Here is a 13,061-nt window from a genome sequence, read left to right as displayed (position 1 = left end):
AATGAAGAAGATAATTTTGTTGGGCAAAATGGTCCTTAGGAGGCTACGTGGCGGACGGAGGAGTCCAACATCTATGGAGGTGGTCGAGAATTGCGGTCCATTTTCGTTGCCTTTTCGTCGCGGGCTCCGAGTCGGAAGAATAGCGCCTGCTAATTCAGCCTTCACGACGAGTCAAAACCCGTCAGCCTAAACTCAGACCATCAATTTCTTCCCCCGCGCCCGTAATTCAATATAATTGATCCCCCTCTTTTTACTTTCTGGGTGATTGATTTTTTCGTGATCATCTCTGCGTGGAACTGAATCTTCTTTGTCCTTCTCTCCGATCCTCTCCTTTTTTCTCCCGGAACTTCCACAATTGGTTAACGATCTCTGTTTTTCTGGTGAAACCAAGCGATCAGAAGGAGGAATTCTTGGCCCTTACCATGTCGTTCTCTGATTCTGATTCATCTTCTCAATGTGGTGATCACAAAAGTTTCAAGCAAATCAGCCGCGAGCGTGAGTCTCATATCTCTCCTTTGCGCTTGTTTTATTTTCTTTTTCCTCCCATTTTAAATTGTTCTTGATTGAATCATCCCACTTCTGGCTGATAACTATTGAATTAATCCTCCAATTTGATTTTTGTCTTCTAGAATCTTGAATAATTCAATCGCTGACTGAAATGGCAGGTTATTATAAACTTAATTTTTTCCGGGAGAGGTTGTCGTGTTGTAACTGGTTGTTGAATTCAGATGATAAGAGATTTTATTTCCATATTTTTTTGTTTTTTGGATGTCTCTACCAATTTATAAGCCCAACTTGATGTTTTGTTCATGATTGTTGGAACTTGCTTTAACTTACGAGTGGATTTGGGGGTGGGTTTCCTTTTTTCACATTTGATATTACGCTAAGAGGAACCATAAAATGTCCCTATGTTCCTACTGGTCCAAGGTGGTTAATGGTTTGGAAGAAATCCTTCTAAAGCTTAATGGTAAATTGAACTAAAATTTGTAATGCCTTCACGCATAATCGAATGTGCTGAAAACATACATTCAGTTCAGGGTTGGCATGCATCCGGGCATTGATAAGCATGAAGCTGCTAGATGTGAACGTGTTAGTGAAGACGGATTACCATATCCTATACGACATTTCACATAATTACTAATTTTCATATTAACCACTACACTCTCTTACTTTTGGGTTTTGATAAGTCCAAGGTTTTGTACACCTCAAAACACTTGAGTTCCTGGTGAGATGGAATATGAATTTGTTGGTTGCTTTAGAGGGGCTCTTAAAACATTCCTTTAGTTTACTTGCATCCTGGCAAATTTTCATTTTTTTTTATGATATCAAACAAAATTTTCATCATTATAAACTTTTCATGTTTTTATCATATTGCATATTACAGAAGATCGACCTTAGATCTTTAAGCTTCCTAGATGACCAGTGTATTGTATTGTGGCACCTAATAAACCAATTTACTTATATCCTTTTAAATTCGCCTTTAGGATTGCTGCATGAAATGCTTCGGTCAGCCAAAACAGGGGATTCGAAATCAACCTGGAAGGTATGTCATATTCATAACCATTTTCATTTAAACAAATTACTTTTGAACCTATTTGTTACTTATTTTCATTCTTTAAACAAATATGATTCCTATGTGGCTTCGAATTTGCAAATCTGATGTAGCAGTTTGCTTTTTTACATGCAATTTGTTGAATGGATACTTGGAAAAAAAAGGGAATTTCCTATTTGGAGTTTGTGGAAGTTCTCTGTGTGCATCTTCCTCTAGTGAAAAAATCTGCTGAGTTATTCATTTTTCGTTTTCTTTTGAACCAGGAAGAATCATTTGTTTTCTTTTTGTTTGGTTTACCTACATCACATTCCCTTTTAGATTTCTTGGTGTCTGGATCTGTTGTTCACAGGTTCTCATCATGGACAAACTTACCGTAAAGATAATGTCGTACGCATGCAAGATGGCTGATATCACAGATGAAGGTGTTTCATGTAAGAAACACAAGCAAGTTCTCTAATACATATTACACCAATGATTCTTGATACTGTCATCTGTGATTCGTTCTTGATGTGTTGTGTCGACAGTATATTGCATATTTCATGATATTATATGGTTCCACTTACTGCAAGAAGTTAAAGAAAAAGAAAGAAGGAAAAAAAAAAAAAAAACTGCCTCCTGGCAGAGGTGGTTTGCAACTCTGGAAGTGAAAATTCCAAATTATTTCCTCATGCACCAATTTTCATTGGTTGACTTTGTATTGATTTTTTTTAATGATAAAACCAAGTTTTCGTGGAGAAAAATGAAATAATATACACGGATGTGCAAAATGCCACAGAATGAGTCTCGAAATTTCAGACTTCAATCCAAAATAATAAGACCTATTCATTAATTTTTTTTTTTTTAAAAAAAAAAGTGGAGAGGCACCCTTACTTGAATAAGATCTATTTCGTAGGTTGTACAACTGTGCCTTTGAGTATCTAAAAAATTACAAAATAGTGTTGAGTTCTAAAAAATTACAAAAAAGTGGAGAGACAGATGCTCACAACAAGACTTGTAACTTCCAAGATTCCTAACCTCGTTTGTGGCCCCCCACACCTAAAAATATTACTAGCCATAACCTCAAAAACACCAAAAAAAAAAAAAATACAAGCCTGTCAAAGAACTCTTGTTTTCTGAATATAACACAATATGCTGATGTTGAAACACAATGATGTGAATCCCTAAGTTAAATTAGTAGGAAATACATATATCTGAGATAATGATTTGTATTATTTAGTTGATCCATCCATAACTCAAAGCTATTTATATGTGTTCCTTATCTGAAGCAAAAACCAAGAAGAATTTAAACCTTTTTGTTAGCTGTTGGGATTGTGGTAAATTACGAAAGAAATTCTTTCTGGTGCCTAGATATATTCTTCATTTGGAATTTATAGTTTTTGGGCTAAATATATGGATTGTTTTGGTGCTGCAGTGGTAGAAGACATACACAGACGAAGGCAGCCACTGCCGTCCATGGATGCTATCTATTTCCTTCAGCCTTCTAGAGAGAAGTAATATATGTACACTTTTATGTGATTTATACAATTCCGTCTAATAGTTTCATATAATTTTAAGCTCTACGACCATAGTTTGTCTTTATCTTTTACTTTGCTAGATTTGAATGCAATGCATTTTTTTTTATGATTGATTAGATTTTTTATTTGGCCTTCTGCATTTAGAGTTCTTCTTCTCTATCTTTGATGGTTATGACTTGAATGTTAATCTCCTTCCGATCTTGTCTTAATTTATGTCTATTGCACTTATATTGCATAAATTGAGGTAGAAAAAAAAAAAAAAAAGGGCTTCTATTACATTTATCAAGTGTAATGAAACAGAGCATTTTATTTATTCCATACTTGTAGATACATAAAATAAACCCCCTCAGGTAGAGGATATTTTTCTAACCTTCTAGGCTGGACCCTTCTTCCTTTGCTTTTCGTCACAATATCTTACATCTCTAATCAATCACCCGGGAATGGTGTAGATTTAGGTTTTTTTTTTTTTTTTTTTTTTAATCTTAGATTGATGGTCTAAATTGGAGCTGAATTCTTCATTCTCTCTCTCTTTTAAAATTGCAGTGTTGTCATGTTCCTGTCAGACATGTCAGGGAGATCTCCTTTATACCGGAAGTATTTATACCCATCTCCCAGTTATTTAATGCTTCTAGTTGAGCATTTTTGTGCAATAGTTGTTGAATCTATTTTCTTTTGTATCCTTGAAGGGCATTTGTCTTCTTCAGTTCACCTATATCAAGGGAATTAGTCACACAAATCAAGAGAGATTCAACTGTTTTACCTCGCATAGCTGCTCTAAAAGAGGTTACTGATCCCCAGGCCAAGACTGAAGTTTCTGCTTGATTTCTTTTCATTGTAGTCTGTTGGTTTAGATTATAATTCAGCTAGTTCGTTTTTTTTTTCTTTAATTGTTAGATAAAAATGATCATTAACTTTTCACCTTCCTTTTCATGTCATTATGCAGATGAATTTGGAGTACTTTGCTATAGACAGCCAGGTACATCTAAGCCTACTTGATCAGTGCGGGTGTATGATTAATAATTTAATTATTTGTAGCTCTCATATTTTATTCTTCTTTAGAAATTTTGTGACGATGTTTTAGTTTGATATTTTTTTCTTCTAAAAAAGAATGATTTTATGACTTCTACTCAATAATCCTTTACTGAGATTACTTCATTTTCCAACATTTGTTCATACTGAAATAATAAATTTGTTCTTAGCCGAGAAGGTATTATTTTGAATTTGAATGATGTTTTTTCATCGAGGGGGTAACATGGACATTTATATCTTGAACTGTATGTGATTTTAAATTCATTCATGAACTACTGTTATATCAAGTTTGTGTTCTATAAACTAGTTAACTCATATATTATTCATAATCTTACATTTCCAGGGTTTTATCACCAACAGCGAGAAAGCTCTGGAGGAACTTTTTTGTGATGACGAGAGTTCTCAAAAAGGTGCAGCATGTCTGAATGAGACAGCTATCCGCGTTGGCACAGTTTTTGCATCATTAAGGGTATTGTTTGTGCTTAAAAGCAAAGGGCATCCTTCATTATGTCATGTTTGGTTTAGTAGGGGTAGTGTTTTTAGTGCTTTTTTGGGGGGAGGGATGAAACGGATTCCATTGATAAATAAAATTACAAAGGCTACTGGAAGGTAATGGGTAACAAACAGAAGTCCCCATTGGTTATTTTCACGGACCTAATTGAATGATTCCAATAATGTATAAAGAGAGAAGCCCTGGAAGAACCTAGAAAAATGACTAGGTCCCAAACTACTTCGCCAAGACGGTCTAATTTCTCCACCATACCTAACCAAAATGGTAAAGTTACCCTCAGGCCAGAAGGCCCATATAAAGCTAAACTGAAGAGGTCAAAATGCTTCGACCAAAGCCATTTAGTGAACTGACACTCAAGAAAAAATATGGAAGGCCAATTTCTCTTTTCTTCTACAGAGGACACGATAATGTTATTAGCATTGAAGCCTTTGAGAAAAAACCGACCACAAGAAACTTTACACTTCCTCCAGATTGTTCGGCCCTTCTTTAGAATGAAGATGAGAAGCAGATTGGATTGGATGACTCTTGGCTATTTGTTGGAAGGCGGAAACAGGACAATAGGAATATTTTCTATGAATCTAGTTTGCTTCCTCGGACGACCACTTATCCAACATATATTTCTTGTGTATAGTTGACAGTCTCTCCTAGGCCTTTTTCTTTTCTATCTTGAGTTCCTTTTCCTTTTTAATTTTTTTGATTACTTTCGTTTCTTAAATATTATAGGAGTATGAGGCATAAGCCTTGAGGCAAAAATGTACTGCTTTTCATTGAGACTTCTCAAGGCTTAAGCTTGAAGCACCTTCTTAGACTGTATTTGTTTGGTGTTGCAATTACGTTAGGTGTCAGACCTTCCTAATCTTTTCCTTCTTCAGGAATTTCCTTCTGTTCGGTACCAAGCTGCCAAGTCCCTTGATGCAACTACAATGACGACTTTCCGTGACCTCATTCCTACAAAAGTTGCTGCTGGTGTCTATGACTGTATTACAAACTATAAGAAAACGATCCCCAATTTTCCTCAGTCAGAAACGTGTGAGCTGCTGATTCTCGATCGCTCCATAGATCAGGTATACATATATAGTTTGGCTATTTTAACATATAAAACACGTGATTTTAGCATCATTTTTTCTTGTGGGTTTGGTATGTGATGAGGATGTTCCACCCCCCCCAGATTGCTCCTGTTATGCATGAATGGACATATGATGCAATGTGCCGTGATTTGCTAAGCATGGAGGGGAATAAATATGTTCACGAGGTAAGTTCTAGCATTCTGTTAGTTCTTTATTTGCTTCTGGGCTTTATTTTTTTAGGCTCTTTGTTCATTAAGATATTTTACTGTTCAGATCCCAAGCAAGGTTGGAGGTCCACCAGAGAAGAAAGAGGTCCTCTTGGAGGACCACGATCCAGTTTGGCTTGAGCTTCGCCATGCACACATTGCAGATGTATGCCTTGTGCTTATTGAATTCTTTTGAACATTATTCTCTGTTTGCTTCTGTCATAAATGAATTTTTCAGGCAAGTGTGCGGTTGCATGAGAAGATGGCCCACTTCGTATCTAAGAATAAAGCTGCACAAATGCATCAAGTTTCGAGGTTAGCGCTGTTGTGTTTGCTTTCTTTTGGGATGCTTCATGGTATAAATATGAATGTGTACTTGGGAATCATGTGTTCAAGTGCCACTCTAATGGATATTGAACCACCTAAATACCAGAACCGTTCTTTGTTAGGAAACATTTTTCATATATCTACCTAAGGTTTCAGATGGCTCCCTTCTATTATTGATTACTGGGGTCAAAGTTATCCTGGATGCTGTAGGGATAGGCAAAGTATTTGAGAAGATTTTTTTTCTCTTGGTGATGTGGGATGCTCTGCTTCCATCGTATGCTTTCCTCATTGTTTTACTAGAACTTTTATCTTTCCATCCATCAGACTGCCGATGATTGGATGCTTAATCTGGTCAATTAGATTTCCATGTACACATAATTTGTTAGGACTTTGGGATGCAATTTTTCCTCTTTTGTTTGTTGTTGTCAAAGAGATTTCCTCATCTGTCTTTTAGTTGTGGGTTAGAAAGACTGTTTGGGGAGGAAGAGGGGCATATAGTGTCGTGTGCTCCGTGGGAAATGCGTCTGTCCTGATGAGTTTGCATCTGAATTCTTTAAATCCAACTGGAATCTGTGAGAGTGGATGTTCGGGAGGTGCTAGATAAATTTTATGAAAACAAATCTTGCATGCGTTACACTTGCAAAAGTTACATTATTCTTATTCTCGAGAAAGAATGATGTGAAAAGTTGGGGATTTTCTGTTACTAGTTTAAACAGAAATTATCAATCATGGCCCACTAGAATGAAGCTAGTCTTGGACAGCATGTCCAAAAACCTAGGGCATTCAACGAAGGCAGACAAGTTGTAGTTATAGACTTTTTAGGGTGATTTTCTTTCCCTATTGTCTTTGTGGGATTTATTGTTTTTACTTTTTTTCTTTTTTTTTTCTATGTTCATCATCAAAGATTTTGTATAAAGAACCCTGTCAGCACGGGAAAAGCCATGTCAATGAGTTTACTTCATTAGATAATACAACTAGGACAATATCGAGATTTAATTCTGCTCATTCTATAGCTTGGTTATTTATTTATTTATTTTTTAATTTTTTTTTTATAAAAGACAATTTCATTGATGATTGAAATTTACAAAAGGGATGTATAATCCATGGTGTTTATAAAAGACCTCCCCAATTTGCAATGAGGGAGGTTTAACTATAGGAAGTAAAAATATTAGACAATTTACACCAAGATATAGCTGGGTTATCCTTTAAATTCCTACTAAGTTTTTGGTCCTAGAAATTGTTGACATCATTCCTTGTTTCTTTGATGGTGGCTCATTTGTTATAAGAGAGTCTATACAAAAGTGGATACGCAGGGCTAACGTGGTGTTTTCAGTCTAAGGTTAGTCCAGAATGATGTGCTTCCTTCATCACCCACCCCATGGCAAATTCGGTTGGTGATTAGGTTTTGATGTTTTTTTTATGTACTTCCATGGTCCCTTTGTAGAAAATGTAGGGGGTCGATTTGTACATGATGTAGAAGTATATTTAGCCTTTATAAGTTTTCTCCACAAGACATTTCCTTTGTGATGATATCTTCCTATCCATTTTAGGATGATTGCTTTGTTCTTCTCCGTTATAAAAAATAGGTGAAGTCCTCCCTTGTGTGTTGGGAGGTTTATGATATTCCATCGGACAAAATATGACCCATCTTTCCACAAATAGTTTCTAAATAATCGTAGCTACTTTTGTGGCATTTCCAATAGAGACGTGTAGTAAGTGGGAAGGTTGGATAGTGTGATTTGTATTAAGGTGAGCCTTCCACCTTTGGAAGTATAACATGATGACCATGTTGGCGACATTCTTTTTATTTTTCAATAATAGTTTCTCGAAGGAAAAAGATTTATGGTTTCCTTTTAAGGGTAATGGTAGGTACATATTCGGTCATTCACCCTTTTTACAGGGGTATCTGTTGGCAAAGTGTTTGATCCACAATTGATGCCCATAATCTCTATTTTTTAGAGATTGATATTTTGTACCGAGAATCTTTCGAAGGATTTTAACGTCTCGATCATGTTTTTACGGAAGTTGTTGTTTCTTTTTTAAAAAAATAGGAGGTAAAATTTGAAGCTTCATGGGGCTAAGGTTGGGACCCCCCTAGTCTCTTTTCCTACTTTTGGTGTTTGCTATTGTTTTGAGTAAAATCCTCCTTTATTTTTGTATTAGGAACCTTTTTAAGCTTTTCCAATTGGGATTAATGGAATTTAGCTCGCCTATTTCCTGTATATTAATAATTACCCATAGTATTATTCTCCCGTTATCAAGATGAACGTCCAATGTTTTACATTCTCGGTGTTTTAGAAAGTGAAGCCATAGACATAAATTTCTACGAAAGCTTTTGCGGGAATTAATTTAGAATTTTTGATGAGGCCACTTGGTAGCTATTAGAAAGTAAAGGCGTGAAGACAAATTTCTATGAGAGCTTTATTGCAGGAATCAATTTATAACGTTTGATGAGGCTGCTCTGTACCTACCCACTTTGGGTTTTCTTCTGCTCAATGACATCCCCTAGTGGAAGACGTGGAGGACAAGTTACATTAGTGAAGGAATTCTATGTTTCTAAATTGAGATTGCCTTTTATCCATCAAAATCTCTTTTCTAAAGTTATACCACATTGCCAAAAGCCAAAGTGACAGGATGGAGATAAATAAAAGCGGAACTTTTAACTGAAGAAGAAACTTCAATGAGAGGGAGATTGCAAGGTGTTTCTTGAGCTTGGCGGTTATCAGCTATATCAGACTTTTAAATACCCAAGAAGGAGAATATGGAAGATTGACAAAGCAGGGGATGTCTAATCTTATGTTAATCCATGTTCAAAATTGTGCTAGATCAGCCTGAAACTTTGTCGAATCAACTTGCTCTTTCGATGTTAGATTCTCCTTTTGGAAACTTTCTCACTGTAAAACTAACTTGGTGGAGAGCCTTGGTGATTAGTGATTAATGGGATGCACCACCACCAATACAATTGATATATAAAGAAAAAACCACCGATGGAATTAATATATAAAGAAAAAAACCTTGACCTTGATATTGTCACTGGTCGCATATAAAAAAACCAAGGTCAAGGTTTAATGATGGATCGTGATGGTTGGTGCTATGGTTTGACAAGTGTGGGTATAAAGTAATAGGTGCAATTTTGAAGATTTTTTCCTTCATGATGTCTTACTTGCAAATTTAGCTCTCAGGGTTTCAATGATGGGACATTTTGACTAATCTATTTTGTATACATATTTCATATTATTGGGTTTAGGGGAAGGAGGCCTTATTTGCCTCTTTTCTAAACAAAATTTTGCTTGCCCTTTAAACAATTTCCTCTCATAAAAAAATAAAAAATAAAAAATAGTGAATTCCTTTTCTTTACCAAACTCTGGTTCTTTTATTCTATTGACCAAGCATCAGTACCTGTGCGAGCTTTTCCTGTGGTCTGTTAGATGATATTGGGTTTCGTAACAAGCCTACTTTACAATGATGTCGCTTTTCTGACCTAATACTTTCTGATGTGCTATAGAAGTACTAGTGAACTCTCCACACGGGATCTGCAAAAGATGGTTCAGGCATTGCCGCAATATAGTGAACAAATTGACAAGCTCTCCCTTCATGTGGAGGTTAGTTTCTTGTAGACAAACGAAATGTTGTATGTTACTTTTCTTCTCCCTAGAGCAAAAAATTTTAGCTTATAAATGGAGGAGAGAAGAATATATATGTCTATATCTATCTATCTATCTAGCTATCTATCTATCTATCTACATATCTGTCTGTATATATATATAATTTAATCAGGTTTGATTTTGTATTGTGGTTGAGAACTGTGCTGCGTGAAGCAACCTTAGAAACTGGCAAAATGTTCCAGAAAGGTGCAAAAGGAATCTTCGTTCCTTTTTTGCTCAGCAATATGTTCAATTTCTAGAAGAGTTGGAAATAACTCTGAAGATTTCTTAGGAACTGACTTTGAGTTTATTAATTCAGATTGCAGTAAAACTAAACAAGATAATCAAGGATGAGGGGCTAAGAGAACTAGGGCAACTTGAGCAGGACCTTGTTTTTGGAGATGCAGGAACAAAAGATGTAATAAAATTTTTGACAACGAACGAGGTGATTACTGAAATTATATTGATGTTCTTAAGTACATGTCATTTGAGTTATGAACATGAAACCTACACTAAACGTTTTTGCAGGATGTAAGTCGCGAAAATAAGTTGCGGTTATTGATGATTCTTGCAGCCATTTATCCTGAGAAATTTGAGGGTGAGAAAGGTCTAAATTTAATGAAGGTTAGTACCCCACCCCAAGAAGGAAAAGACAACCTTTTCAACCAACCAGCTCTTTGATTAATTAATTTATTTATCTTTTTTACAAGATTGCATAGTGAAGATATTTCCGTTTATTTTTCGTACTTTGCATGTTGATGAAGTTTAACGCTTGACAGTTAGCAAAACTACCACCAGATGATATGAATGCTGTTACCAACATGAGATTACTTGGTGGTGCCGCACCTGATAGCAAAAAAAGCTCATTAGGGTCATTTTCTTTGAAGTTTGATATTCATAAGGTAAAAGTGTTTATCTTTTAGCTCCTTGAATTTATTTGTTCAATGCCTGACAATACTTTTGTTATCAGAAGAAGCGTGCAGTTAGGAAACAACTAAAGGGTGAAGAAGAAACATGGCAATTATCGCGGTTTTATCCCATAATAGAGGTAAAACCATGGTCAAACTTGTTTGTTCAATCTATATATGCATTTCTTAATAGGTTTTTTTTAGTAAGATATGACTGGACGGCATTTATACAGAAGCGGGCTTGATTATATTGTTCAGCATATATTGAAATTTTCATTTTTGCTCTAATCTATCAGCTTGATGTAGTAGGGATTAAACATGATATTAGAGTAGGTCTTGATTTCAAATTCGAATTTAGAGAATGTTGTTTAATTTTTTATTGATATTAATCCAAAGCCCTTTGTACTATTCTTTCATTTTTTCTCAATGAAAGGTTAGTTTTTCCATTTAAAAAAAAACCACTCATGAAGAAGTGTTTAGAATATACTACAAAAAGAATTTTCCCCAACAACTATCCCATTAAGCGTTTATGTGTAGTGGTGATTTAACATGTGCTGGTAATGTATGACACGGAGAATGCCTTTTCAGGCTGCCATGCTCTTTTGATGGCTTCACAACTAAAAGAACATTGCATTCTTGTTGGACTGTAAATCTGAAATTCAATATAGTCAGGTTGACACATAACATACACTTGTGGTCATAGTTAGTGTTATCATTTTGAGATGGGGATGGCTTTTAAGGTATTCACCTTTCTTGAAATCTATACAAAACCTCAATGTCATTATTGTCCCAAACTATTTTTTAGGAACTAGTTGAAAAACTTAGCAAAGGTGAACTATCCAAGGAGGATTATCCATGTCTAAATGACCCCAGTCAAACTTACCATGGACCGTCTCATACAGCAGCAGTTCAGCAACTTCCATCTGCTCATTCAATGAGATCAAGACGGACTCCCACATGGGCCCGACCTCGTAATTCTGATGATGGATACTCAAGGTGCTTTATTTATATGTTTATTTTCATTTTTGTTTTTTTAAGTGTGGGTTGTGCTCGTTGAGAAGGCACTTACATTTTTGTGGTTCATTTGATACACTTGATGCCTTTCTAATTTTCATTATTGAACCATTGATTCTCATGGTTTACTTGGAGACTAATGAGATACTGATCTGAACCTGCAACAATCTTGGAGATCATCAGAATTTCTTTCTCGCTTTTTCTTTATGCATAGTTGTGAGTTTAACAATCTCTTTCTGGACAGCGATTCGGTACTGAGGCATGCATCTAGTGATTTTAAGAAGATGGGCCAACGTATCTTTGTATTTATTGTAGGTGGAGCAACTAGGTCTGAGGTATGTTTTGTTCTTAATATAATTTGAACAGGTCTCTTCAGTTACCCATCTGGATAGATAAATGGTATCTTTTTTAACTTGCAGCTTAGAGTTTGTCACAAGCTTACATCGAAATTGAAGAGAGAAGTAGTTTTAGGTTCAACAAGTATTGATGATCCTCCACAATTTATTACGGTATTTAGCATCAACCTTCTATATTCAAATTTGCCTTTGTTTTCTGCCATTCATGTGACACCCATTATTGTTCATCAATATTGTATTTGACTGGTACAGAAGCTTAAGATGTTGACTGCACAAGAGCTCTCATTGGATGATCTCCAGATATGATTGGCAGCAGCCTCCAGTGTGCTCTTGCTATGATGAATGATGCTCTTCAGCGCTTTGCAGTGGGTTCGTTGGTTGATTTTTTGATTTTGGCTCTTTCAGCTTTAAGTCTTATTGCTAGTTGTTTCATGATATTGTGATGAACTATTAGCAGTAAAAGCTGTCCATATTCCATAATGTAACATTTCTGAATATAAAAAATAGGATTGAAACTAAGTCTTGCCATTAATACATATATATATATCTCCCCAAAACCTCTTTAAAATGAAGGAAAAATAAATGGCAATCCATAAAAATTGGTGAGCAAAGAGATTAAAAGAAGTTGTTTACCCATTGTGGGTGGATGATTATATCTTTAGCTTGATCAACGAACGAAGTGTGTCAAAAGTTATACAATTCACGTGGATCGATTGTTGTGGGTAGAAGAATAGTTGCATCTCAAAACATCCAAGGCGATAGCAAAGGCAGATGAAACCTCGTCAACGATCGACAACCAAATTTCCGAATATGCTAAAGATGTTGCAGAGTATAAATGTACATATCAACAAGTCAATTTTCAAATCTAAAGAAGCCCCAACAAACTAGGAACCCATCTAATGATGAAAACCAAATGTAAGAACAGGAAACACC

At 35.6% G+C, this 13,061-nt stretch overlaps 1 protein-coding gene across 2 annotated transcripts; it reads left to right on the top strand.

Annotated features, from left to right (window-relative positions):
* Nucleotides 1–62: 62 nt before the first annotated feature.
* LOC111459259 (SNARE-interacting protein KEULE-like) lies at nt 63–12,647 on the top strand. 2 transcript variants are annotated; one of them, XM_023102071.1, is made up of 21 exons: nt 63–495; nt 1,485–1,543; nt 1,902–1,983; nt 2,964–3,042; nt 3,610–3,660; nt 3,753–3,849; nt 4,010–4,042; nt 4,439–4,564; nt 5,479–5,670; nt 5,775–5,858; nt 5,947–6,045; nt 6,118–6,194; nt 9,712–9,808; nt 10,170–10,295; nt 10,379–10,474; nt 10,630–10,752; nt 10,824–10,898; nt 11,564–11,754; nt 12,017–12,107; nt 12,192–12,281; nt 12,381–12,647. In XM_023102071.1, exons 1-21 carry the CDS (start codon nt 423–425, stop codon nt 12,432–12,434), a joined length of 1,995 nt encoding a protein of 664 aa, XP_022957839.1. In that variant the 5' UTR covers nt 63–422; the 3' UTR covers nt 12,435–12,647. The 2 variants fall into 2 exon arrangements, with proteins under 2 accessions (XP_022957839.1, XP_022957838.1); XM_023102070.1 differs by having other exon boundaries at nt 64–495; nt 10,821–10,898.
* The last annotated feature ends 414 nt before the right edge of the window (nt 12,648–13,061 follow it).

Source organism: Cucurbita moschata, unplaced genomic scaffold (assembly GCF_002738365.1).
Source record: "Cucurbita moschata cultivar Rifu unplaced genomic scaffold, Cmos_1.0 Cmo_Scf00022, whole genome shotgun sequence".
Lineage (NCBI taxonomy): Eukaryota > Viridiplantae > Streptophyta > Magnoliopsida > Cucurbitales > Cucurbitaceae > Cucurbita > Cucurbita moschata.
The sequence above is the reverse complement of the archived record's forward strand: the minus strand, read 5'-3'. Positions and strand labels throughout refer to the sequence as shown.